General features: G+C 39.2%; 1 protein-coding gene across 3 annotated transcripts in view; it reads right to left on the minus strand.

Annotated features, from left to right (window-relative positions):
- Positions 1–11,843: 11,843 nt before the first annotated feature.
- LOC110970946 (cingulin) overlaps positions 11,844–24,089 on the minus strand; it is a 32,385-nt gene continuing 20,139 nt past the window's right edge. For all 3 annotated transcript variants that reach the window (XM_051956301.1, XM_051956300.1, XM_022221260.2), the window contains 10 exons: positions 23,864–24,076; positions 22,836–23,057; positions 22,499–22,747; positions 22,242–22,412; positions 20,530–20,691; positions 18,089–18,262; positions 17,825–17,943; positions 16,724–16,832; positions 16,475–16,638; positions 11,844–14,040 (listed from right to left, as the gene is read on the minus strand). In XM_051956301.1, the coding sequence (XP_051812261.1) occupies positions 13,902–14,040; positions 16,475–16,638; positions 16,724–16,832; positions 17,825–17,943; positions 18,089–18,262; positions 20,530–20,691; positions 22,242–22,412; positions 22,499–22,747; positions 22,836–23,057; positions 23,864–24,076 (1,722 nt within the window). In that variant the 3' untranslated portion in view covers positions 11,844–13,901. The remainder of the gene's footprint in view (positions 14,041–16,474; positions 16,639–16,723; positions 16,833–17,824; positions 17,944–18,088; positions 18,263–20,529; positions 20,692–22,241; positions 22,413–22,498; positions 22,748–22,835; positions 23,058–23,863; positions 24,077–24,089) is intronic.

Raw genomic sequence — 24,089 nt, forward strand, 5'->3', positions numbered from 1 at the left:
TCTCTTGCTGATTGACTTCCTAATTGATATCATCATGCTAGTCCACACACACAAAGCCACACTTTCATCCTCTTTAGTGTCTTTTGTTGGTCATTTTCAATCATTTCTATAACTTTCTATGAAAGAGATGAATGCACGCGTTACATATTTAATATATATTGAAGAGGATGTCTGAATTTTCGCCTTGAATGTGATCTTTTCCTGCCTTCAACCCTCCACTAAATGTTTCCCACTAAGACCTCTGCTCAACTCTCCAATAAATTATTAACTGAAGAAGCTTTAACCTGCGGCCGCTTGCTTAAAGTCTCCTTAGATTACAGAGGAATGGAAACCCAAGGATTAAATTCAGTGATTTAATGAGACGCTGTGCATTTTTTTCAAACAAAACTGAATATAATTACAGATTTACCTCTTGTTAACAAATCCTTAATATTGGACTTTTTCATTTACCAAAAAACTGTCAGGTTTTCGAAGGTTCCCGCTATTTTCCAGACAAAATAAAAATATTTCGTGTTTCTAGAGATAAGTAATCTGTCACAGTGAACATGGTGCTCCTGTTAAGTTTGGTCAAAGTTCCTAAACAGTCGTGATTCATACAGAACAGTTCAGATTGTACTTAGAACTGAATCATCTCAGCAAACAGAGTTACTCAGACCTGTGATGTTTCACAAAAGACCTACAGCTAGAGCTTTAATTATTTTATTGATTTAATCAATTCTTAGTGTAGTCAATAAACACAAAGTGAAAAATCGCCCCATGGCAGCATCTTCAACCGTCTCATTTTAGTCTAAAAAATTCTATTTGTAACAATATAGAACAGAAAACAGCAAATCCTCACATTTACGAAGCAGGTCCAAGGAAATAATGTGCATTTTTATCTTGACAAGCAACAGAAATGATCAATTAGTTCATGAAACTATGGATTTTTTTATTAAAAAAAAAAAAAAAGAGAGCAGCCCAGGCTGGGTAAAGAATAATAAAGATTATAAGTGAAGAAGAAACTATTTATTTTCTTTTTTAATCACTTTATACTACTCGCCTGAATTTAAAAATTTGTCAAAAATACACCATTTGCACTAAATAGATTCTGTAAAAAACAAAAAAATTTGCGTTCCCCGATGCAACGGTGAAGCTAGAATTTATTCAGCTGGGATCAACAGCCATTTCACAAAAATTCAGGAACTGTTCGGCTGAACTGCGGGCTGCGTTTGCACCGAGCAGAGAGGAAACAAATACGGAAATGAATTCAAAATGTAAGCAGTAAAATACAGATAGTTAGTATAGCAATTTCTTCCAGTATTTCTAACACCTGTGGGCACTTAAAAAATGTTTCAAATGTTGTTTGTAGGTTTTTTCAATTTTAGTAAAATCTAAGAAATTCAATTTTGCTTTTTCCTTTTTTTTTTTTTAACTCTGTCATGCTGCACAGGAGACATTTCCGACTTATTTCTACCTCTAGTCACAGTTGTTCTGTTTCCATAGAGGTGCAGGATTTTATGTTGTCGTGAAAAATGAGCCCACAGTGAGAAAAGAAATTGCTTGTGAACTGCTGACCAATACTTAAAGTCTTCCATTATAATGAAGTCCTGCAGGGATTAGTTCATCATCTTTACTGATTATCTAAAACATTTCACTAGATGTTCATCTCCAAACAAAATGATTGGCAGGATTATAAAACTATTGCTGGTATCGATGTGTGTTTTAATGCTGAGAACCTGAGCTGCATGTTACCAGGAGCCACTGAGGTCAAGCTGAAGGAACAAGATGAGCAGCAGAGCAGCAGAGCAGCAGAGCGTTGGACTGCTGGCGTTTAGCTGATGGCAGCAGCTGATCAGCCGGCACTGACCTCAAATTGGATAAAGACTTTAACGGCATTAATTAGGAGCAAACAACAGCTCACAGTGGCACACAAGAGACTTAGAGACGCTAAGAGAATCTGAAACGGCAGAAACAAGCAAACACGCTCCTCAACGTTTCCCCAGAGTGAATAAGTAAACTGCAATACATCACTGAGCAGGAATGCGGTTATATCACAGAAGGGGTTATCGTTTAACGCCTCATTTATCATTAGGAATGAGGATCCTCCACACCTAAACCACCGCGCTGTGTCTTCATGAGTCCAACGGACTGAGCAACAACCTCAGACGTAATTATGTGTTTTCATGTCCAAACTCAGACATCCTGATCCTCAGATTAGACAGCAGACGGTTATGAGAGGCAAATACATCCACGTCTGATGGAGTGAGTCACGATTCTGCTATTCACAACAACTCCAAAATTGCAGTGGCTGTAGTAAAAATAAATCTTGTTATGCATTAACGTGCAACAGATAAGAAGCATAAAATGCTTAAATGGACCAAATACAGAAGAAACAAGCAGTAGAAACTTGCACTGTGCCATTTTGTTCAAGCTTTCCCAGAAGACTACAACACTCGGACAGGTTCTGATTATATTTAGTTGTCGGAAAGAATTCGCAGGTTGCACTGTGGTTTTGTAGACTCTAAAGAAAGAGTCCAGATTGAAGGTTTGAGTCAGGAATAGTTTCTGGAAAACCACATGAAAAAGATCTGTCAGCCAAAGACGACGTTTCATGACCAACCCAGTGAGCAGATCTGATCCGGTTCTACAAAAATTACACCAACTTTTACGACTTTTTGCTGATTATTATTACTTTGGATTTTTGTGTTTTTCATCCCGTTTGTGAGTTCGGATGAGGAGGGTGTCCAGTTTGGGAACCCAAGAATCACATCTCTGCTTTTTGCAAATGATGTGGTTCTGTTTGTTGTATCAGATCGAGACTTGTGGTGGTTTCACAGTCAGAAGAGTCAGTATCTTCGAGTTTAAGGCCATAAATCTCTGCTGAAAACCAGTTGATTGCCTCCTCTGAGTTTCTCCTCTGGTTTGACTCATTACCCCAAGTGAAGGAGTTTAAGTTTCTTGGAACCTGGTTTATAGGTGACAGGAAAATGAAGACGGATAGATGGACTGGTGCAGCAATGGGCGTTGTTTTAGTTTAGTAAAGACCAAAAGAAGGCAATAGCGTACAATGGCTTAGAGATAGGATGAGGACCTCGGAATGAGTCAATGCTCCTTCGTGTCAAAAGGATCCAGCTGAGTTGGTTCAAGTGTCGGATTAGGAAGCCTCCTGGGTGCCTTAGTTTGGACGAATTCCAGGCAATTAGGAAGAAACCTCAGGGCAGACCTTTGCTCGAGGGATTAAATAACTCATCTGGCCTGAGATTTTCCCCAGAAGGCTTTAGGATTTCCTAGAAAGAGATGGAAAATGTTGAGGAGAGGGACACCTGAATTAATGTTCCTGGTCTGCAAGGTTCACAACTATGCCACAGGGACAGTAATGTGCATGTCTGGAATACATAGATATAAACTACTGGTCATGTCTTCAATGGAATCTTCTAAATGGACTTCTGCAGACTACAAAAGTAGGATGACACGTCAGTGGTGTCCACAGAAGAGTGCATGTCTAGAAGAGAGTATGATCAAGGGTTTTAACTACTTTTCTAGTCCACTAGAGAGACTCCATTTGACACATATGTAGTCTGTCGGGATTTGTATATATATATATATATGCTCCACATGGACTTGTGTGGAGGAATCTGCTCAGACTATTAATGACTTCAGGAATTGACGCAATTTCCGTCACTTGGACCCAATCTACTGATTGACGTAGAGGGTAACACCAGTTGAGGTGAGATGTTTCAACATCTGTAGGGAGCTAATGTAGTGACATTGTGTCATATGGGTTTGAGATCTGATTACTTTGCCTTCTGGATGACTTCTTTGGAAGTTTTATGGGCGGGTCCAACTGGAAGGACACTCCACAGTAAACCCAAAACTGGTGCTGGGATTAAAGATCTCATTTGGCCTCGGAATGCAGAGAAATGTCTGGAACACCCTGCTAAGCCTTGATTATACTCCATAGCTACATATTTTGGCCTCCATTTGTGGACTTGGGGAAGATTACGGACTTTAATGTCTATAGATTGCTAATGTCAATACCCAATCCTGAACAAGCAGAAGAAATTAGACGGATGTTTAAGTTTGGTGTGAAAGTGTATTTTTTGGGTTTTGCTCATTGTTCTAGTTCACCAAAACATTGGTGGAAGATCATAGTCAACATTACGCAATCAGAAAAGTCAATGAGGGGTTAGAGAAATTCAGAATAAAAGGTCATGAAAAGGGTAAAGCTTCGATCAATGAGAAGTCTGACTACACAGGAATATATGTTGCGTGTGGGACCAGGAAGGGTCAAAAGTCCATGTGAGCTGATAAAATGGTGACGATTTCTCGAAAACACGGATGACACCACAAGTAGTCATGTATGTAGATTTAGCACAATGATCTAAACAGGGGGAATGTAGTGCTTTCTGTGGTTTTCACTCCTTTATTAATATTATCAGGGCTGTGGCTACCACTGAGGTAATATCTTCTTTGTTTTTCTATTCATTTTAATGCTTATTTTACCATCTGCACACAGTATATTTGAATATTTAAGACACTAGAGTTGAATTCTTGGCAGCACTGACCATTTAATTCTACGTCATCTTGAGTTTGGGAGATGTTCTTGCTTTCCTCAGAAGCTTCATTTACATAGTTTGCACAACACTGTCGTTGTGGTGTCGTCATCTCAGAATTTTACAATCTTGACAGTGCTGCTGAACATGAGGATCGGTATTTATAGCCGTGACGTACTGAAATGATGATGCTGTCCTCTTCACCGTTTCCCTTATTTGTCAGCTGTTGAATCTTGATTACAGTAGAAGCACTATAAACTTATTTTGCATTGAGTATGGGTCATTTTAAGCTTATAAAACTGGCATTTCTGGCTGTTTGAGGCCTGGAGGCAAAAATATTTTCACACCTGCATTCTTTCTGAACAACATATGTGAGAATAGCAAACATTTCAAAACCCAACACACCCAGACTGTTGGCAAACCAGCTCTCGGGTGTATTTAAAATGTGTGTGGAAAGCTGGAATGATATGGAAACTCAATCCCACCCATGGAAAGTATGTTCGCTCGCTAGTTTACAGTCCGGCAAAACAGGTACCGTACATAACATGTTGATGCTGGTTTTACTGGATGAGATGGAAAAAAAAACTCTGAAGGTGTGACTTCATGCCAGTAAGTCTTTAACTTCTGGTGTGCAGGAGAGGACAAAAGGGGCCTTTTCACATCTTTCGTAGATCAATCACACAACAGCACAGTGGGAGACGGAGGAATGTTGTCGAAATCAGCAAGACGCTAAAGAAAAGACGCAGGCGTGGCGTCTGGAAATAGTCGAACTCCTGCCGAATCAGACGTAAACACACAAATAACCCGAGGACTTTGTGAAGAGTCCCACCAGGGATCCGACTCTCATCAAAAACAAACATCTGGAGGTCATAAAAATGCTTTGCCAGGAACAGTAGAGTCCCGGATTTTACTCCCTGAACCGGGAAGAGGTTTCTCTGATGTTTAGGTGCTACGGGTGGGATTATCGTCTTTGTTTTTCCGTGTCACATTTGATTTCTCTCACTACTAGAGAAGCTTCCTTCACCCCGTTTTCCCACGAAGCCGAGCCGACACATTCCTGACGTGCCTCGGCCCGCGGCAGCAACACGACATCCATCACTGAACCCATGACTAGAAGACTGCGGCCCATCTGTGGAAGCCAGAATTACTCGCACTAATCCTGTTTACACTGGTACAGCTCCACAAACACACACTGCACTGTAAATAATGAGAAGAAGTGCCAAAATTCTGGCTGCTAGGTGCTTAAAAAATACTGTAAAGTTATAGAAAATAGCATCTTATAAGAAATATAGCAATTTTCTATGATCAAATTCTAATTTTAATGTGTTTACCTTCAATTTTCCATGAGATTATGTGCATTTTTTGGGGCTTTTAATGTTTCATAATGGATATTTAGATGTAAAAAAATACAAAAACAATGGAATTACCTGCAATATATATTAACAGTATGACAGTGGTTGCCAGTCTTTGTTTTTTTTCTGTGCTATAATTGAACTAAAATGGTTAATTATTCTTTAAACGACTCGACAGTAACATATAGTTTGCTACTGTAATGACATTTTCCTATAATATACTGCATTTATATAACATTGTAACTGTAATCAACACTAATTATAACTACTGTGAACTGCAAATTACAACATTTTAAAATGTAAAAACAATGAAGCTATACGTAATAAATAATATTTATGATCCAGAATGTAGATTTACCAACCATTTTAAAATAAATAGTGGATAAAATGTGTTATATTTTTATGGACTGGGAACATTTATACAACAACAGCAAAGTATGACAACTTGTAGTCTAATAAATACATTTCAGAAATAAAGGAAACATAAATAAACTTAATATAAAAAAGGACAAATGGTAGAAATCATTAATTTTATTGTTTTTGACCATATTTTTGATCATCAGAAATCCACTTAAAATTTGTCTGCATCTTTACAGTTATGTATCACAGTGTAAATAAAATGATATATAATTTATATTTTTAGAACTTTTTTTAGATTTAAATAATATTAAGACTTAATATTAAATTCAATATATATATAATATATAAAGACAGATATACACTGAAAAAACAGATTTATTCTACATTTTTGCTTGTAAAAACTCCACTAATCATCAAATATCTCCAACTGAATAAACAACTCTTTAAAATTAATAAATAAATGAATAAAGCCAATCGTTCCTTTTATGTGAACTGTCACTAATTGTCTTTAATTATCTAATTTAATATTTTCCAGTACATAATGTAAAATTTAACAGTTTTATGTATCAATTAAAAAGGAAACATCTGTGAAATTAAAATAAATTTGCAAATGCATTTATTATAAATTACTGTTTTTATATCAATTTTTATAGCTATTACATTCTATTTAATATTTTACATTAAATTACATTCTGTAATTTATTTTTTATTAAATTTTTTAAAATAAATGTAAATACATATAAAATAAAAAAAAGATAAATTCTGTAAAAATAATTTATAATAAAATTTCAGAATTATAATATTGTATATTTTTTAAATTGGATTATAATTTGTTTATATTATTTATTTTAGTCTATTCATTTGACTTGAATTCTGTCAGGTGTATTGCAGATGTGGGTTGTCTTTTTTTTTTTTTTTTTTTTAAATCATCTCTGCTCTTTGAAGTCAGTGAATCCTGAGGACTTGCTCACATATTTTGGCTCTGCATGCTGCTCCGGATCCAGATTTTATGTTAAGATAGGAATGCAGAGAATTTATGCTCTGGGTAACTCTACTGACAGAAAGTAGAAGTTTAACCAAAGAAGGCCAGAAGCATTTATCCAGGTTTGTCCATAAATGAGATCACAGTCCTCTCCTAACAGCACATCAGCTGACTTTATGTCATGTTTATCACAGCTATAGTCTAAGTAAAACCGTTTCGCAACAAGAGATATGAAGCCAAAACAACAGTGACACATATTTGTGGCCTCTGGAACAAGCTGTACTGTATATTTATACAGCTTTGAGTAATTTATGGTGTTTGATTGTTAGTACAGTGTGCAAACTATGTCATTCTCTACAGAGTTTATAGTTTCTACACACAGGATGAGTGTGAATTAGAATGCAAATACAGGACAAACTGAGCACGCACATTTTAACATAGAAAAGGTGTCTTTAATATCATTCGTACATTAAAAGTCTCAGCAAACGGTGTCAATGAGTCAACATGTACAGCAACAGCACATAAAGCCACATAAAAGTGGAATTAAAGTGTTTTTCTTGCTACACTTCAGCAGTTAATTCATCCAAATCAAACATTTGCACTGTGAACAAGGTGAGCCCACGTCCAGGATGGAGTAATAATAACTACTATTAAGGTGGAACCAGCTCACCAGGAAATTCACTTCCATGTAACTCGGACTCAGGTGACAAACGACGCCTCCGATTCCACAGAAGCTCAGCCCTGCAGGCAGAACAAACACAAAACCATCGCTATTATGTCTGTTCTTTTGAAACAGTCACGTGAGCATCTTCAAACATGGGAACGGTAGCAGTTAAAGCATTCATTTAATCTGCTTTAGAAAGCTCTGAACATAGTAATAAAACTAAACTTGCAGCTTTGGTCTGCGAAGGAAAATAACTCCCGTCCTTGCACTGGTTAGCTGACATCATGCTAAATTATCTTCAGACAGGCAGTTGTTGTAGAAGAAGATATGCTAAGACTCTCTGCTCTGGTCGAGGTTAGATATTGTCTATTGTGATGTGACTAAGCAGACTAGTTGTCTCCATATTGGTCTGTAATCTAAATCTGACCTTCTCCCAACTACAATAATATCCCCAAAGATCAGAGAGAATCCTCAGAATTGATGCTTGCATTGCTTGCATGAACTGCTGCTCCGTTGGCGTCACTTCTCCTGATATCAGTAAACTCACAACTTAAGTCATCTCTCTGTGTCTGCCTCCTCATTTTCTCGACATCGTTGAACTTCCACAACATTGTCCGTCATGTTCTGTGTGTCATTCTTTTATAGAGTCGGCCACAAAGCGAATTAAACGGCGAATCCTTGAGGACAAGTGGACTTACTTGGAGCGTTGCTGTACTTTGACTTGGGTGGTGACAGAGTCGCTGGCTTCCTCCAGCAGGAATCTGTTCCAGTGAAGCTTATCTTCCTTAAAAATTAACCGAAGCAGGTCAAGACTCCACACTGTAAACTTAAGCTGGAGCTGGAGGAAAACCAAATATGTTTGTATCCAGCTGCCAAAAGGAAACGCCAAAACAAAATAAGGAAATAAAAAACACACTTAGAGGGTGTGTGTCCTGCAGAACCCCTTTTTGATTTGCATTGCTGGAAAATTAGTTTTGTGTTTCATTGCTGTAGCATTTCCTCATAACATTATTGAGATACCTCGTAAAGCTTTTGTGTTCCCTCGAAAAATGTCTCGATACCTTGCATAACCGTTTATGCCCTCTCGCAATAACTTTTGAAAAGCTCGTAATAATTTTATGTTCCTTTGCAAGAACTTTTGGGACACCTCACAGAGCCTTTCACAATCTGTCGCAGTAATTTTTGCGTTGCAATATTTTTCTATTACCTCGCAGTACTTTTGCTTTACTTGCTCTTTAGTGTTCCCTCACAATAGTTAAGCTTCATCTTGCAATAACTTTTGTGATACCTCACAGTCCCTTTTGCATTCTGTCGCTTTCTGTTGCATTACTTTTGCAGTAACCTTTAGGTTCCCTCACAATAGCTCAGCAGCTCCTGGAAATAACTTTTACCTTGAATTAATTTTAGCGCTCTGTTGCAGTACTATTGTGTTATGCTGCAATACTTTTACAACCCTTTGCAATAACTTTTATACCTCAAAGTACCTTTTGCATTCCGTGGCAGCACTTCTGCATGACCTAGCAATAACTTTCACCTCCTCTTTCAAGACTTCTGTGTTCTCTCACAATGGTTTAGCTTTGTCTTGCAATAATTTTTACATTACCGAACAATAACTTTTGTGTTCCGTTGCAATATTTTTGCATTACCTCGCAATACTTTTGCAATAAGTTCTACGTTCTCTCACAACAGTTAAATATGAATGAAAACAATGTACGTTATCTCACAACTTTTGAATACTCTCAATATTTTATCTTCCGCATTTCCTTGCATATTTTCGTACAGTGGGGCAAAAAAGTATTTAGTCAGCCATCAATTGTGGAAGTTCTCCCACTTAAAATGATGACAGAGGGCTGCAATTTTCATCGTAGGTACACTTAAAAAATCCAGGAAACCAAACTGTAGGATTTTTAAAGAATTTATTTGTAAATTATGGTGGAAAATAAGTATTTGGTCACCTACAAACAAGCACGACCTCTGGCTGTCACAGACCTGTAACTTCTTCTTTAAGAAGCTCTTCTGTCCTCCACTCGTTACCTGTATTGATGGCACCTGTTTGAACTCGTTATCTGAATAACAGACACCTGTCCACAGCCTCTAACAGACTCCAAACTCCACCATGACCAAGACCAAAGAGCTGTCGACGGACATCAGGAACAAAATTGTAGACCTGCACCAGGCTGGGAAGAGTGAATCTACAATAGGCGAGCAGCTTGGTGTGAATAAATCAACTGTGGGAGCAATTATTAGAAAATGGAAGACCTACAAGACCACTGATAATCTCCCTCGATCTGGGGCTCCACACAACATCTCATCCTGTGGGGTCAAATGATCATTAGAACGGTGAGCGCAAATCCAGAACTACACGGGGGGACCTGGTGAATGACCTGCAGAGAGCCTGGACCAAAGTAAGAAAGGCTACCATCAGCAACACACTACGCCAACAGGGAATCAGATCCTGTAGTGCTAGACCTGTCCCCCTGCTTAAGCCAGTACATGTCCAGGCCCGTCTGAAGTTTGCCAGAGAGCATATGGATGATCCAGAAGTAGACCTTTTTGGTATAAACTCAACTCGTCGAGTTTGGAGGAAGAAGAATCCTGAGTTGCATCCCAAGAACACCAGACCTACTGTGAAGCATGGGGGCGGAAACATCATGCTTTGGGGCCGTTTCTGCAAAGGGGACAGGACGACCGATCCGTGTTAAGGAAAGAATGAATGGGGCTGTGTATCGGGAGGTTTTGAGCCAAAATCTCCTTCCATCAGTGACAGCACTGAAAATGAAACGTGGCTGGGAATGACAATGATCCCAAACACACCGCCCGAGCAACAAAGAAGTGGCTCCGTAAGAAGTATTTCAAAGTCCTGGAGTGGCCCAGCCAGTCTCCAGACCTCAACCCCATAGAAAATCTGTGGAGGGAGTTGAAAGTCCGTGTTGCCCGGCGACAGCCCCAAAACATCACTGCTCTAGAGATCTGCATGGAGGAATGGGCCAAAATACCAGCCAAACATTTGACCTCTGTCATTGACAACAAAGGTTATATTACAAAGTATTGAGCTGGACTTTTGTTATTGACCATAATTTACTAATAGTCTTTAAAAATCCTACAATGTGATTTCCTGGATTTTTTTCCCCCCATATTCTCTCTCACAGTTGAAGTGTACCTACGATGAAAATTACAGAGCCGTCATCATTTTAAGTGGGAGAACTTGCACAATTGGTGGCTGACTAAATACTTTTTTGCCCCACTGTACATTTCATTGTAATTTTTTTGCGTTCCCTCACGATAACTTTTGATTTCCCTTCTAATAGTTGTTTCCTCACAACAGTTTTGTGCAACCTTGCGACAATGTTTTCTTTATATTGCATTTTTACATTCTTTCGCAATAAGTTTTATGATATCTCCCAGTACGTTTTGCGTGCCTTCTCAATACTTTTGCACTTCCCCGCAATACTCTGGCGTTCCTTTGCAATAACTTTTGTGCCCTCTAACGGCACTTTTTGTAATCTGACACAAGAACTTTTTCATTCTGTTGCAATACTGTTGCTTTACCTCAAAATAACGTTTAGATTTTCTTACATTACTTTTGTTTGCTTGTTTTTCTTACAATAGTTTAGCATCCATCACAATGCATTTTGCACTACCTCACAACAATTCTTGTATTCTGTTGCAATTCTTTGCGTAACCTCCCAGTACTTTTGCATTCCTTTGCAATATGCTTTACATTCCTTCTGACCCTCACCAACAGTTAGTGTGTTGGTCAAGTTTAGTTATTGCGACAGAATGCAAAAATATTGTGAGGTAACACAGACGTCACTGCCAGAAAGCGCAAAAGTAGTCAAGAATTTTTCTCCCCAATCTTTAGGGGTCTCTGTTGAATCCTGAACTGTAAAATTTCAAAAATATACAGTAAAAAAAATGTACAAATCTGAGATTATGACAAGACAAAGATGTCGTCAGTTTAACTTAATAGATTTATTGTTGCTAAACTCTTGTATAATAGAAACAAAATATCTATTTTCTTAAGTACAGTCAGTGCGATTTGATTTCCAGTCGACAATTATAGAATATACTGACATCTTTAAATTTAACATTATCCTGAAATGTACAACAAATCACATTCAGTAACATTTATCAGCTTCACTGAAAAGAACAAACATTACAAGAAAATGTAATATAACTTTAAGTGATTGCTCAAAGTGTTTACAAAATCAGCTCTGAAAAATCTACAAATGTTAAATACACTTTACAAAAAAAAAAAATCAGAATAGTAAGTCACTTACAAATGATTTTTGAACATTTTTAAGGCATTGTAATTGTATATTTCACTGACATAACATAAAGGAATGCATAGAAATTGTGCAGCTTCTAGAAATACACTGAGGTTTCTAGCCGACAGAAGATTTTTTGGCCATTAATTTGATTTAAATGTCCAAAAGCAACCTTTTGTTTCATAAAGTCAGTCATTTTTTTTGAGCAGACAGCGCTCTGTCTTTACGTACAAGCCAAAAAACCGGCCGTACCTTCACCAGGAAACCGCTTAAAATACAGCGAGTGAAGAGTTTCCAGGCAAGTGTGAAATAATCCTCTACAGCAACGTGAAGCTGCTAACACATGTGCATGACTTAATATTAGTTTGGAAGCAGAATTCAGAAGAGAATCCACTTCAGATGCTATTTTTTTCTGTAGAATTCAGCGTCTATTGTGTGACTTTAAAGACCGGACGGTGCAGTCGAACTATCCTCAGACACAGGAGGAAAAATTCTAAAAATACACACAAAAATACAGATTTTTGTTTTTGTTTTCAGTGAACAAAATCCAGATCTCATTCAGTGAGAGCAATCTGTAGAGCTTTAACCATCACGTTCAGGCTGAAATCTCAACACTAACGATGAAATGTGATATTGTTTGTAGTTTAACCGGTTCAAGTGTTTCTCTTGAATTTCTGTGCAGCGAGTACTAAAGAAGTCACGAGTTCAGTCAGGTGTTGACATAAAAAACTAAACATGTAAACCTTCTACACCAGGAAATGATGAGAACACTGCTGAATTTCTGCATTTACGGAGGTGTTTGACCCCGAAATGGTCCGACTGTGAATTTGTACCAATAAAGTATCAGAGTTATTTCTATTTATGTTGTTTTCTCTTTGCATTCCAGCTACTGACTGAGGTTCTGTATGCTGTAGTACCCTGCGTAGTGCTTTGTATTGAAAAGGACCAGTTTGCTGTTCAATTAGTGTCAAAACTTGTGCAAAAGAACCCCAAAGGAAAAAAAAATAGGTGCAGTGATCAGAACTTATCTTAAGTAAATATACTAATGTCACAGTGAAGAAATACTCTGTTACATGCAAGAGTCCTGCATTCACATTTTGACTACAGCAAATGCACTAAAGCACCAAAATAAAAAACTAAAAGTAGTCTTTATGCAAAGCGATGCATTTTAGAATTAGGTTTTATAATTATTGATGATTTAATTTAATGCTGCAGCTGGTAAAGGTGAGGATTTTGTAGATTTCCCTCTACATTGGGAGCAATAAAGCTTCATTTTAATCTAATATTAAGGCAGGACTTTGCAACAATAATACGTCATCACTTTGTAAAGGAATATAAAGTAGAATATTTGCCTCTGAACTGTAGTCAGACTGCAGTGTTTTAGTTTCTCTTTCCTTTTCTAACCAGCCGTGGAATCCAACAGAGCTTCACAACAGCATAAAAAGAGACCCTGCTGGTGTTCAGAGACTAATTAAACGCTTTAGCTGTTCTAACTGTACCGTGGAGAGCATCTGTGAATATCATAGACCGAAGGAAATTCCCTGAAATGCTGAGGATGTGGTCGCTTCCTGTCATTCACTCTGGTGTGGAAAATCATTCCCCCGTTAACATCAGTGTGGGATTTACCTCCCCGCTCCTCCCTCATTGTCTGTAGTGCATACCGGTGCTCTACTCCCGGCCTACAGAGCAGCTGACCTCCCTCCGGTGTGACCCCTGCAGTGTTCCCCACCCTGAGGTGCAGCTTCAACACGAGCTGGTCTGCAGGTTGCCCTCGGTGAGGATGGAGGTGATGGTGGACGGGTCGTACAGGCTGTCGTCGTCGTCGTCGGAGCTCAGAGCCGACGAATCCAAAGCAGGACGCATCGCCGCCTGAGCTTTCCTCCTGAGAGACGAGATGAACCATCTTTACATCAGTAAATGCATTCACAAACTCTAGGGCTGCGGGGAGTATTTTTAACCTCTGAACCTCGAAAGTCATGCCAAAAATTATTACGTTACTCATCAGCCAGAAACTGAAAAAACAGATTTGTGATGTGTAAAAGCCACTGAAAGTTTAACAAAACCCAAGCCATTTCTTCAGATTTACCAATTTAAAAATTCCACAAGTATTAACCCTTTAAGCTTCAGTCAATTCCAGCCGTTTCAGTACAAAAAAAAAAATCGCTAATATTCTATTTTTAAATAAAAAAAATTACGAAAAATACAGGGAATATTGGACGGGCATCGCGAGGTGCATTTCCTTGAAAATGACCGATTCGGGGATTTTATACCGACTTCAGGACATGTTTTGGATAAAATAGTTTAGTGGCTTGTGTCATCTGGATGTAAAAGGTTGGATTATGGTCGTTTTTTGTGGAATCTTTTTTTGTGTGTAATAATAAACCCGGAAATGTGAGTCGCGCTGTGTATGTTGAAGCCGTGTATAGAGAACGGATGGATGAATATTTGTTTTTGTCGGACAAATGTGTTTTTCTCACCCGCTGTGGTAATCGCATCTGAAAGTGGTTTATACCGGCGGATTCATGAGAATCTAAGCTTTCCATCGGTGTATAGTGTTTGTATAAGCGCGTTTGCGGCCGTCGGACATTCTTGAAATTCCTATGCAAATTAGTAGGTGTACCGCCGGCGGTACACTGAAGCTTAAGGGGTTAAAGACCCCAGCACACTTTCTAACTTGTAAAACTTGTAACTTAACATCCTTTTCTTTGGCCTAATTAAGGTCGAGCCACAAAAAGTTGTGTCTTTTTGAAATTTCTGGATATGCTTGTCCCTCTTCTATGCGCCTGTCTCATTAAATAGATGTGTGAGAGTCCATCATTTAAAAATTTGCAAAAAAAATAAACTCTTTTCACTATTCAGATTGTACAAAAACTAAATATTCTGTGGTCCATGGCGCCATCTTTAAATAAAACGCCAAATTACACTTTTCATCACCTAGAAACTGTAAAACTTGACAGAATCATTAAATGTTTAACTTTCAGACTAATAAATAATATGTCAGTTTGGGAATAAAATCAAATCTAAGCTTAAAATCAGGATTTTTAACTCTACATACCACAAAAGGTCCAAAAAGACTTCTGCACACTTTCTGACTCACTTTGTAGGGTCTAATAATGGCCGAGCACTGAAAAGTTGTGAACAAATGCACTTTTGTAAGCTTTTTTGAAACTAATAAAAAAGATACATTCAACATGGTGAAACAGCTTTCTAAGCTTCATGTGCAGAGAAAAAAGTAAAGTGTGAAGCCAGACAAAAATAGACTAAAACGTATGAATGAATAGAATATGTAAAATAAATTGTAAAAAAAAAATAATAAAGCAAATAAATTTAATCAATCAACCTCTGAACCCTGACGGCAAAGTGGAAAGTCTCGTCAATTTAGTTTTATCATTGCTAAAAATCACACCGTCTATCAAAGTCAGAAACTGTACAAACAGAAAAAAGCATGTTGTGTGACATTTGGTCCCAAATCTAAGCTTAAAATCTGAATATTTCGTCAAAATCACTTTATCATACAAGCCTTTTTTGAAAAGTCATGAAATACGAACAGTTTACAGTACAAAGATTTAGTAAAAACCAAAACTTTTACAAGCAAAAAGCCATGATTGACTTTGTTGTGACCAACAGTTGTGGGACAATAACTTCTGCTTAGACAGAGTAGACAAGGGGCAAGAAATTCAACTTTGATTTTTTTCGGTTTTATGATTAATGGCATTAAAACTGTGTCACACCGCACGGAAGACATTTGTAAGCTTTCTCTCCTTCTAATCATGGTTGTTCTGTTTCCGTAGAGGCTCAGGACTTTATACTGCAGTGAAAAATGAGGCCACAGTGATTAAAAATGTGACAGTAACAGATGGATGATACTGTGCTCGCCGTGCTCCCTCTGCTGGTCAAATGAGGGAACAACATGCACTCTTTCCGTGCCAGTTGGAGCGTGTTTGTAATTTAATTTCCCCTGTGGCACATGAGCAATGTACCGTTGCCGGTTAATGAAATACCTCTTTCACACGTGGCTGCTTGTCGGTATGTTTTACACACATCACAGTGAGAAGAAGTGCACCTCGGGGACGCCGAGTGAATCTCTACCAGGTGTCTCTGACATTGTGTCACGGCTGAGGAATGCGATAATGGCGTCGTTTACATGCACTTTTTATTCACCCAGTGACATAAAGGAGGAGGAGAAGGTGTCTGTCTCTTAGTCACTGTGAAAATCTGGCTGCCGGGAGACTTTCTTGCGTAATCGAAAGCTCGCAGCGAGTAACAAACTGGAACTGGGACAAAGTGAGCAGACAAAAAGGGGAGGATGCGCTTACTTGAGCTCGGTCTCCAGAGCTGTGACTCGAGCCTGCAGGGCTTCTTTGAGCTCCATCTGTTCCTCCATGTCTCTCTGAGCTTTCCTCCTCAGTCCGTCTATCCTCTCCAGCTCCGTCTCGCCTTCGTCCACCTGCCTCTTCAGAGCCTTGACTCTCAGAGCGAGCTGCGACGCAACACGAGGGTTTAAATGTGCCGTAATGCCGATTCGTTCCCGTTGTTTACATCGTTTACACGGTGAATGCTCATACCTGGTCTCTCTGCTCGCTGTGTGTGTGTCTCTCCTCATCCAGCGTCATGTTTAGGTCCTTTAGTTTCCTCTCCAGTCGACGCTGGGACGCCAAAACGGTGTTTTTCTCTCTTTAATTTAAAAAAAAGAAAGCATGTTAACGAGCTGCTCTGTACAAATTCTTCATTTTCTCAGCAAATTTTGATTTATTGTGAATTATTGTTGGACCAACAGGTTTCTTCTGGCTGGAAAGGACATAAACAAGTGACAAAAGATGACAGGAAACTGTGTTAGAGAGGACACTGAACCATTTCTATGTTTTTTGGATCGTCTTGGCCTCCATCATTCTTCCACTGCAGGGCTCACTTTTGTCTTTGCTGGACTTTAACGGACTTTTTCATGATGCTTGAAAACACTTGTAATTGACTTTACAGCCTTTAAACATCTTGTGAGCAGCCACAATGTGCAACCAGATAAAAAACCGGCACCGATTTTTTTCCCTCCTCAAAAATACAGAATTGATTGGCCTCTAATTAATAACAATAGTAACGATTATCAATATATTTGTATAGCACAAAACAAAGTGCTTTACAACAAGAGCACTGCAGAATTCTCTAGACGTTACCACGACCATTCTTAAAGGAATAAAGGCTGCATTTCTCAAAAATCTGCAGGAGTATGAATAATTTTGGACATTTTTTTTAATAAAAATGTAAAAAAAATAGGGAAATATGTTAAATTCAGCATTAACATCTCTAACACAATGTTTGAATGTCTTTGTTTTTTTGTTCATGTCATTTCCAGCCAGAAGAAACATCTTCACTATAAAACTACAACATTTGACTAATCTGGGAGTGCAAACTCTCTGTCATACGATAAACCTGAAGTCCAAATAGATGTTTAACATAACGGATAAAACAACATCATACTTAATTTTACAAAGTTTTAAATACCCGAAAAATGTAAGAAATATAATCAAATAGTCTTTATCAACTGAATTTTATGGGATTCTATTAAAGAATATCCAAGAGATTTATTTGCCAAACAAACAAATGAGGTGAAATAATGCTACCCAGAATGAGGATCTAGTGTAGCGCAGCAGGTTTTCTGTTTTTGTCCGTACCTTTCTTCACCGCGCAGGCGTTCTTCCAGCTCCTGGACTTTGCTTTCCAACTGAGAGACTCCAGCCGAGGAGCGAGACTGACCCTCCATGTCAGCGACTCGACTCCTCAACTCCTTCAGCTGCAGGAGCAAACAGCAGTTCAATCAGATTTCAAATACACTCCAGTGGAAGGTCAGCCGGACTTTCACTAAAGGCCTCATCTCAAACTGAAGTAAGGATGTAAAAGTGCAAAGAGTGAAAAGGACAAATCGCTGCTGGACGTACATGTCTCTCCATGGCGTTCTTGTCCAGCTCCAGGTCCTGCTTGGAGGATCTTTCCTGCATGAGTTCAGAGCGAAGCTGATCGATCTGGTCCCTGCTTCTGGCCACTCGGTCCGTCAGCATCTCCACGCTGCTCTTCTCCTCCTCCAGCTCCAACTCGAAACGCTTCAGTTTGTCCTGACAGACGCAAGAACACTTCAATTTACTCAGCAGCTCAGAGAGGAGATCAGGTTGCCTCACATGCAGTCCAATAAATAGGCCAAAAAAGGCATGTTTAACCCTTTTAAGCCAAAAACTAGATCCTCCAGAAAAACGCGGGCTAAAATCCTTGATTATGCAAATAAATATGTGGGTTTTTATGCCATTTTATGCGGGGAAATTTGGAAAGTTGCAAAGTATGCCAATAGTTGTGAAATATGCAAAAAGATGTGAAATATGTAAGAACTGGGGAAAAAAGGTGATTCTTCTCCTACATCCTGTTACTAGGCTACCACTGAATGAAAAAGAGCCATATCAGCCCGATCTCACGGGGATTCGTGAAACTGTCACGTAAGTTTTAGTTTCGGTTTCGTGTGCACCAACACGATTTCGTCATGTTTTTCGTGCCGCTCACCACGAAATGCACACCAATGTATTTTAAACGGCGGACTTTTCGTGCCACTCAGAACGTATTTCAAAAGAATGTGTATATTATATTTTTAATGTAAAACCGTGGCGAATCCAACGCTATATTTTGCATGACATCGTCCCTAAACATAACCATAACCATAACCATAACCTAACCATAAGCCGGTGGTACACTTACCAATTTGCATAGGAATTTCAAGAATGTCCGGCGGCCGGCGGCCGCAAACGCGATCACACAAGCAGTATACGCCGATGGACAGCTTAGATCGTCATGAATCCGCCGGTATAAACCACTTTCAGATGTGATTACCACAGCGAAAAACATTTCGTGGTGAGCGGCACGAAACCGAAACTAAAACTTACGTGACAGTTTCACGAATCCCCGTGAGACTGGGTTGGCCATATAAAGATAAACAGACATACTACATGGAAGACACATCACAGTAAGAGCTGCCAATGTTTCATTTCATCATGGAGAAGTGCTGCAACACGGTTGATTTTCTTCGGTGCTCCAGATCAATGTTGCACGGGGTGCAAAAAAGTTTCCCCCACTTTCGTGCAGTAAATCTGGGTGCTGTTTTGCCCGGTCTCTGGCTGAAATATTCGTAGGTAAATGTGATCTTTGAGCATTCACCATTCTTGTTTTTTGTCTCTGAGCGCCGCGCTCCGCATCAGCTCGTGCTTCTAGTGTGTGTGTGAATGCATGAACTGACGTCAGGTCAGGCCGGGCGTCACATAAAAACTCACAACTCCATTTATATCGGTTATAGTTTTCTCATTTTATGCAGGAATTGTGAAATCAAGCGGGACCCGCATATTTCTCTCTTTTTTTCGTGGAAATGTGAGATTCTTGTGGGAATTATGCGGCCTTTTGGGAAATAATTGACCCCCTGCATAATCAGCAGCATTTTGGTGATTAATGTGGGAATTCATGTGATCGCATAATCGCGTTTTTCTGGAGGGTCTAAAAAAAAAAACCTCAGCAGGGTGTGAAAGGCTCTAAAAGTTTTCCTTAAGAATAACCAAAAATATGCTAATTATATTAAAAACTGTAAAAACAAAGATATTTGTCATATTTTCAACTGTCTTTAAATATATCATGAGTGGTTCTGGCAGAAAAAAAAAGACCAAATCTGAGCTAAAAATCCTGATATTTTAGCCTCATTTTAAAAAAATTGCACACGATTCTGTAAATAAAAAAAAAATTCTGCACTCCTTGGTGCAAAGGAGAATCCACTAGTGATTCAGTTGTGAATAACAATCGCATAACAAAAATTCAGAGCATTTTCAGGTGAACTGCAGGCAGTGTTTCCCAAATCAAACACATTGGATCAATAAAATAAATGCAAGCATGGCTCCAAAACAGAAGAGCGAGTTGTTGGAAGACAGATGCAGCATCTGTGTATAGTTGATGTGCAGAATAAAGTGAAAAATGCAGTTTGTAGAGGTTGTAAATATCCAAGTAGTAAAATATATTTAGCATCTGTAACACCTCAAAAATGTCTTACGTGTTAATTCCAGAATTATTTCATATTTTTGTAAACTATCAAGCAAATTCAAATGTTATTATAGCTGTGCCATTTCAAAAAGTTCTCCCTCTTTCTAGCGGTGGCTGACTTTTTATTGCAGTAAAACAGTGAGGACAAATATGGCAGCAGCAAAAGAAAACGCCCAGAAGTTGCTCAGAGTTTAGACGGCTGGACATCGGAGTAAGACGTGAAGGACTGTGTGCATGCAGAGCAGAAATCTTAAAGCTCAGAGGCCTGTAGGTTTAGTTTATTCTCTCAAACCAGCAGGTGAACAGATGAGCGCCTCACCTCCAGGATGCGAATCTCCCTGGTTTTGTCGTTGAGGCTGTTCTTGCTGGTTTCTACTTCTCCCTCGAGGTGTCGCAGTCTGTTGGTGAGAAGCTCTTTATCCAGCTGGTGGTTGTCTCTTTCCTCACAAGCAAGCAGGAGCTCCTTCTTCTGTCTGGACATCTGGTGGGATTTAACATATTAGACACATCAATACAATCAGCCAAGCAGGCGGCATGAATATTACACGCCAAAACTAACAGAAGCATTCAGACCTGCTCCACAAAACATGCTCGGAAAATGAGTGGATAAAACTCCAGCACCTGGCTTGAATGAAACAAACAAATCATTCGGGGCCGACACGACTCTAGAAAGGTCGGTTCACACAATCAGATCAATCTGACATGGAGTCAAACAGATGAGAAAACTGCATGTGTGCGCTCTTCTTCAGCAGCCCCGAGAGGTCAAACGGGGATCAAATCGATCTATCGGCAAACAGCAGCGACTACAAAGAGAAACATGAAACATCTAAAGACCAAACAAGGTCATACAGCTGCCAGAGAGGAAAGCTGCAAGAATCTGCAGCTGGAATGAATGGAAGTATGAGATATTAGAATACAACCTGATTAAATCCTGGAGTCTTGGTCAAATATTCAGTAAATTATTGACAGTGTGCCGTTTTTGCTGTTCAGTTTTTCTATTTCATCGGGTATCATGCATAAAATGAGGACAATATTGATGCATGAAGTTGATATGTCACTAATTAACTTTATCAAAGCTTCCTGTTTCTGTGTATGCATCAAGAAAGTATTTTGCTATTTAACGCATTTCTAGACACATAACAAGCAGCAGCAGCTACTATTGGTGTCTTTTCTCGTCCTTATTATTCACTTTCTTATTAATAGGAATAATGATGATGGACATGAAAATTTATCTGTAGTTTCTGAACATTAATGAGTAGAAAAAAAGTGTTGATATTTTAGGTCAATATGATGTTTTGCTGTTGTACTGTTCACTATTATCCTGCAGTTTGGTTAATTTAGAGTGCAGCAGCATGAGTCTAAGTCAAATAATCATACATGTACGTAGGTCTACAACTTATTAATCATCATCATGCAAGTTATTTAGGCTATTAATTTAACTTTATTGTGGACTGATGCGAGTTAATGAAGTTAAATAACATGGTAGTTTTGCTTAGCCAGCCCCATTCTGTAGTATGTTATTGTCTGGCTGCACACCACCATCAGTCTACTACAGACGTTTGTGTTTAAAGTGAAGGCTGGAGCCTCAAAACCTGGGATGTTTTACTACAAAGGGAGGCTAACACTGTTGAGATGATCTTCCGCAAAGAAAAACTAGCACGACTGCCTCACTGCACGAAACTTGAAATGTTCACAGTGGGAAGTTGCTTTTCGGAAGAATAGGAGAGTTACACCTGCAGTCTACATCAAGTGATTCAGATCAACAGTCTGTGGTTAAATCTGGAACTCTGGTTGAACAAAACTAGCTCAGGTTAGTCTTACGGTCAGTCTGATCTGGACCAGGTTAGTTTCTCAGCATATTTTTCCAGAGTAAATGGAATGTTAAATTTGTTTAAAAGACATAAAAAAGCTGATAATAAGTCAGACCAACAGAAACAAGCCTGGCTTATTCTCTATAAAACAGGTGCTGCATGATTTTCACAATAAAAACAAGCAAACATGCCGTCAAACATTCAAAACTCAGACACCCACTTCTTCCTCCAGTCTCCTCATACTGATGCTGTTTCTCTCCAGCTCAGATTGAGCGTCGTTTCCGTGACGTTGCGCCTCCTGCATTTCCTTTCGGGCTCTCTCCCTCTGGTCCTCCAGCTGAGCCCTGAGAACCTGCGTCTCCTCTCTGGAGGAGGCCGTCAGAGACTCGTACTGGCAGGACAAAACAAAAAGACATTTCAGCTTTTGCATTCTCCAGTGAGGTTAAACCAGGCCGTACAGGAATCTCCCCTCCTTACCTCCTTGTTGAGTTTCTCCAGAGCTCTCTCCTGCTGCCGTTTGCTCTCCTCCAGCTGGCTGATGGTCTGCTTCAACGCCTCCTTGTCCTTCTCTGACTCCTCCAGACGCTGGCTGAGCTCGCGGTGCTCCTGGTTCACTCTGGAAGCTTTTCTCTTGGCCTCGTCCAGCTCAGACCTCAGACCTCTGGCCTCGGCGTGGAGGGCGAGCTCTGCCTCTGAGCTCTCTGTTGCGTTGGTCTGCAGCTGAGCCTGAGTGAACCACGGGGGAGATCCAGTTATGCTTGACTGCTCTCAGGGTATCTACCACACTGTGCTGTTTGTCAGGAGGGAACTTTACCTCTAATCTTGAGAGTTTCTCTCTGAGACGAGCATTGGCCTCCTCCTGCTCCTTCTGGGCGTCTCGGAGGGAGTTGATGTCGATCTGAGCTCTACTCAGACGGGTTTTACTGCCCTCCAGTTCGTCTTCAGCCGATGAGAGTTTCTCTTTGAGCTGCTTAGCTTCACTCTGTGCAACGTCGAGCTTCTGCTCCAGCTCTGTAAGGGTGGCTGGATCTGGGAGCTACAGGAAAAATACAAGGGAAGGACAAAATTAAAATTAAACATTTATGATCTAGCAGTCACTTCAACACAAATCTAATCACGCAACCAACCTCAGAACTACTACATACCCATCACATTTTATTGTGTTAGCCAGGGGCAATGCCAGATTTTGATTTACAGTGAATTATACTTGACCAATACTTTTCTTTTGCCTGGAAATTATAAAATTAAGTGACAAATGAGGGTAAGACATTGTGTTAAAGAGGATAATGATGATATTATTTCTCAGTAATCAGTGTCAAAGTCTTTATTTTCCTACAGATCGGTCCAACAGTTGTTCTGGTTGTCTCAATTTTTTTGTCATTTATGTAATTTTCGAGTTTTTACATTTTTGATTAATTAACTTTGGTCGTCAACTTTTGATTTACAGTCAATTCTTATTTGATTAATAGCATTTTTTCCTTCCTGAAAATTACACAAACAAGTAATAAAAAAGTGGAGACCTGCAGAAAGACTGTTAGAAACTAAAACAGCTGTTCGACTGATATTAAAAAAAGACTGTGATACCTACTACTGTATAGGAATATGAATGTTTTTGGACGTGGAAATAGCTAAATTTCTTTATTAATTTCTATAACAAATTGTCAATCTGTCTTCTGTCATTTTTTAATGTAATTTCCAGTCAGAAGAAACCTTTTGGTCAAATAAAACCTTCATTATGAATCAAAATTTGGCACGGAGATGAATAATTGTGGGCTTAACGGATTATTTTTTAAAAGCTAAATGATCTCTTTGGGGATGTTTTCACTGTGAGGTCAAACCGACCCGTTTATTTTTCTCCTGTGCCTTGCTGAAGTCATCCTTGGCTCTCTGTAATTGGTCCTTCAGCCGGTCGATTTCATACTTGAGTTCAGCCTCCTGGTCCTGATGAGATTTCTTTATGGAGATGACCTCCATGACCTTCTTGTCATACTCCGTCCTCTGCTTCTCCAAATCAGCCCTGGTCTTCTGCAGATCGGCGTTGCATCGCTGCACCTCCTGAGCAGAGATG

The sequence above is a fragment of the Acanthochromis polyacanthus genome, chromosome 12 (assembly GCF_021347895.1).
Source record: "Acanthochromis polyacanthus isolate Apoly-LR-REF ecotype Palm Island chromosome 12, KAUST_Apoly_ChrSc, whole genome shotgun sequence".
In the NCBI taxonomy this organism is placed as follows: Eukaryota; Metazoa; Chordata; class Actinopteri; family Pomacentridae; genus Acanthochromis; species Acanthochromis polyacanthus.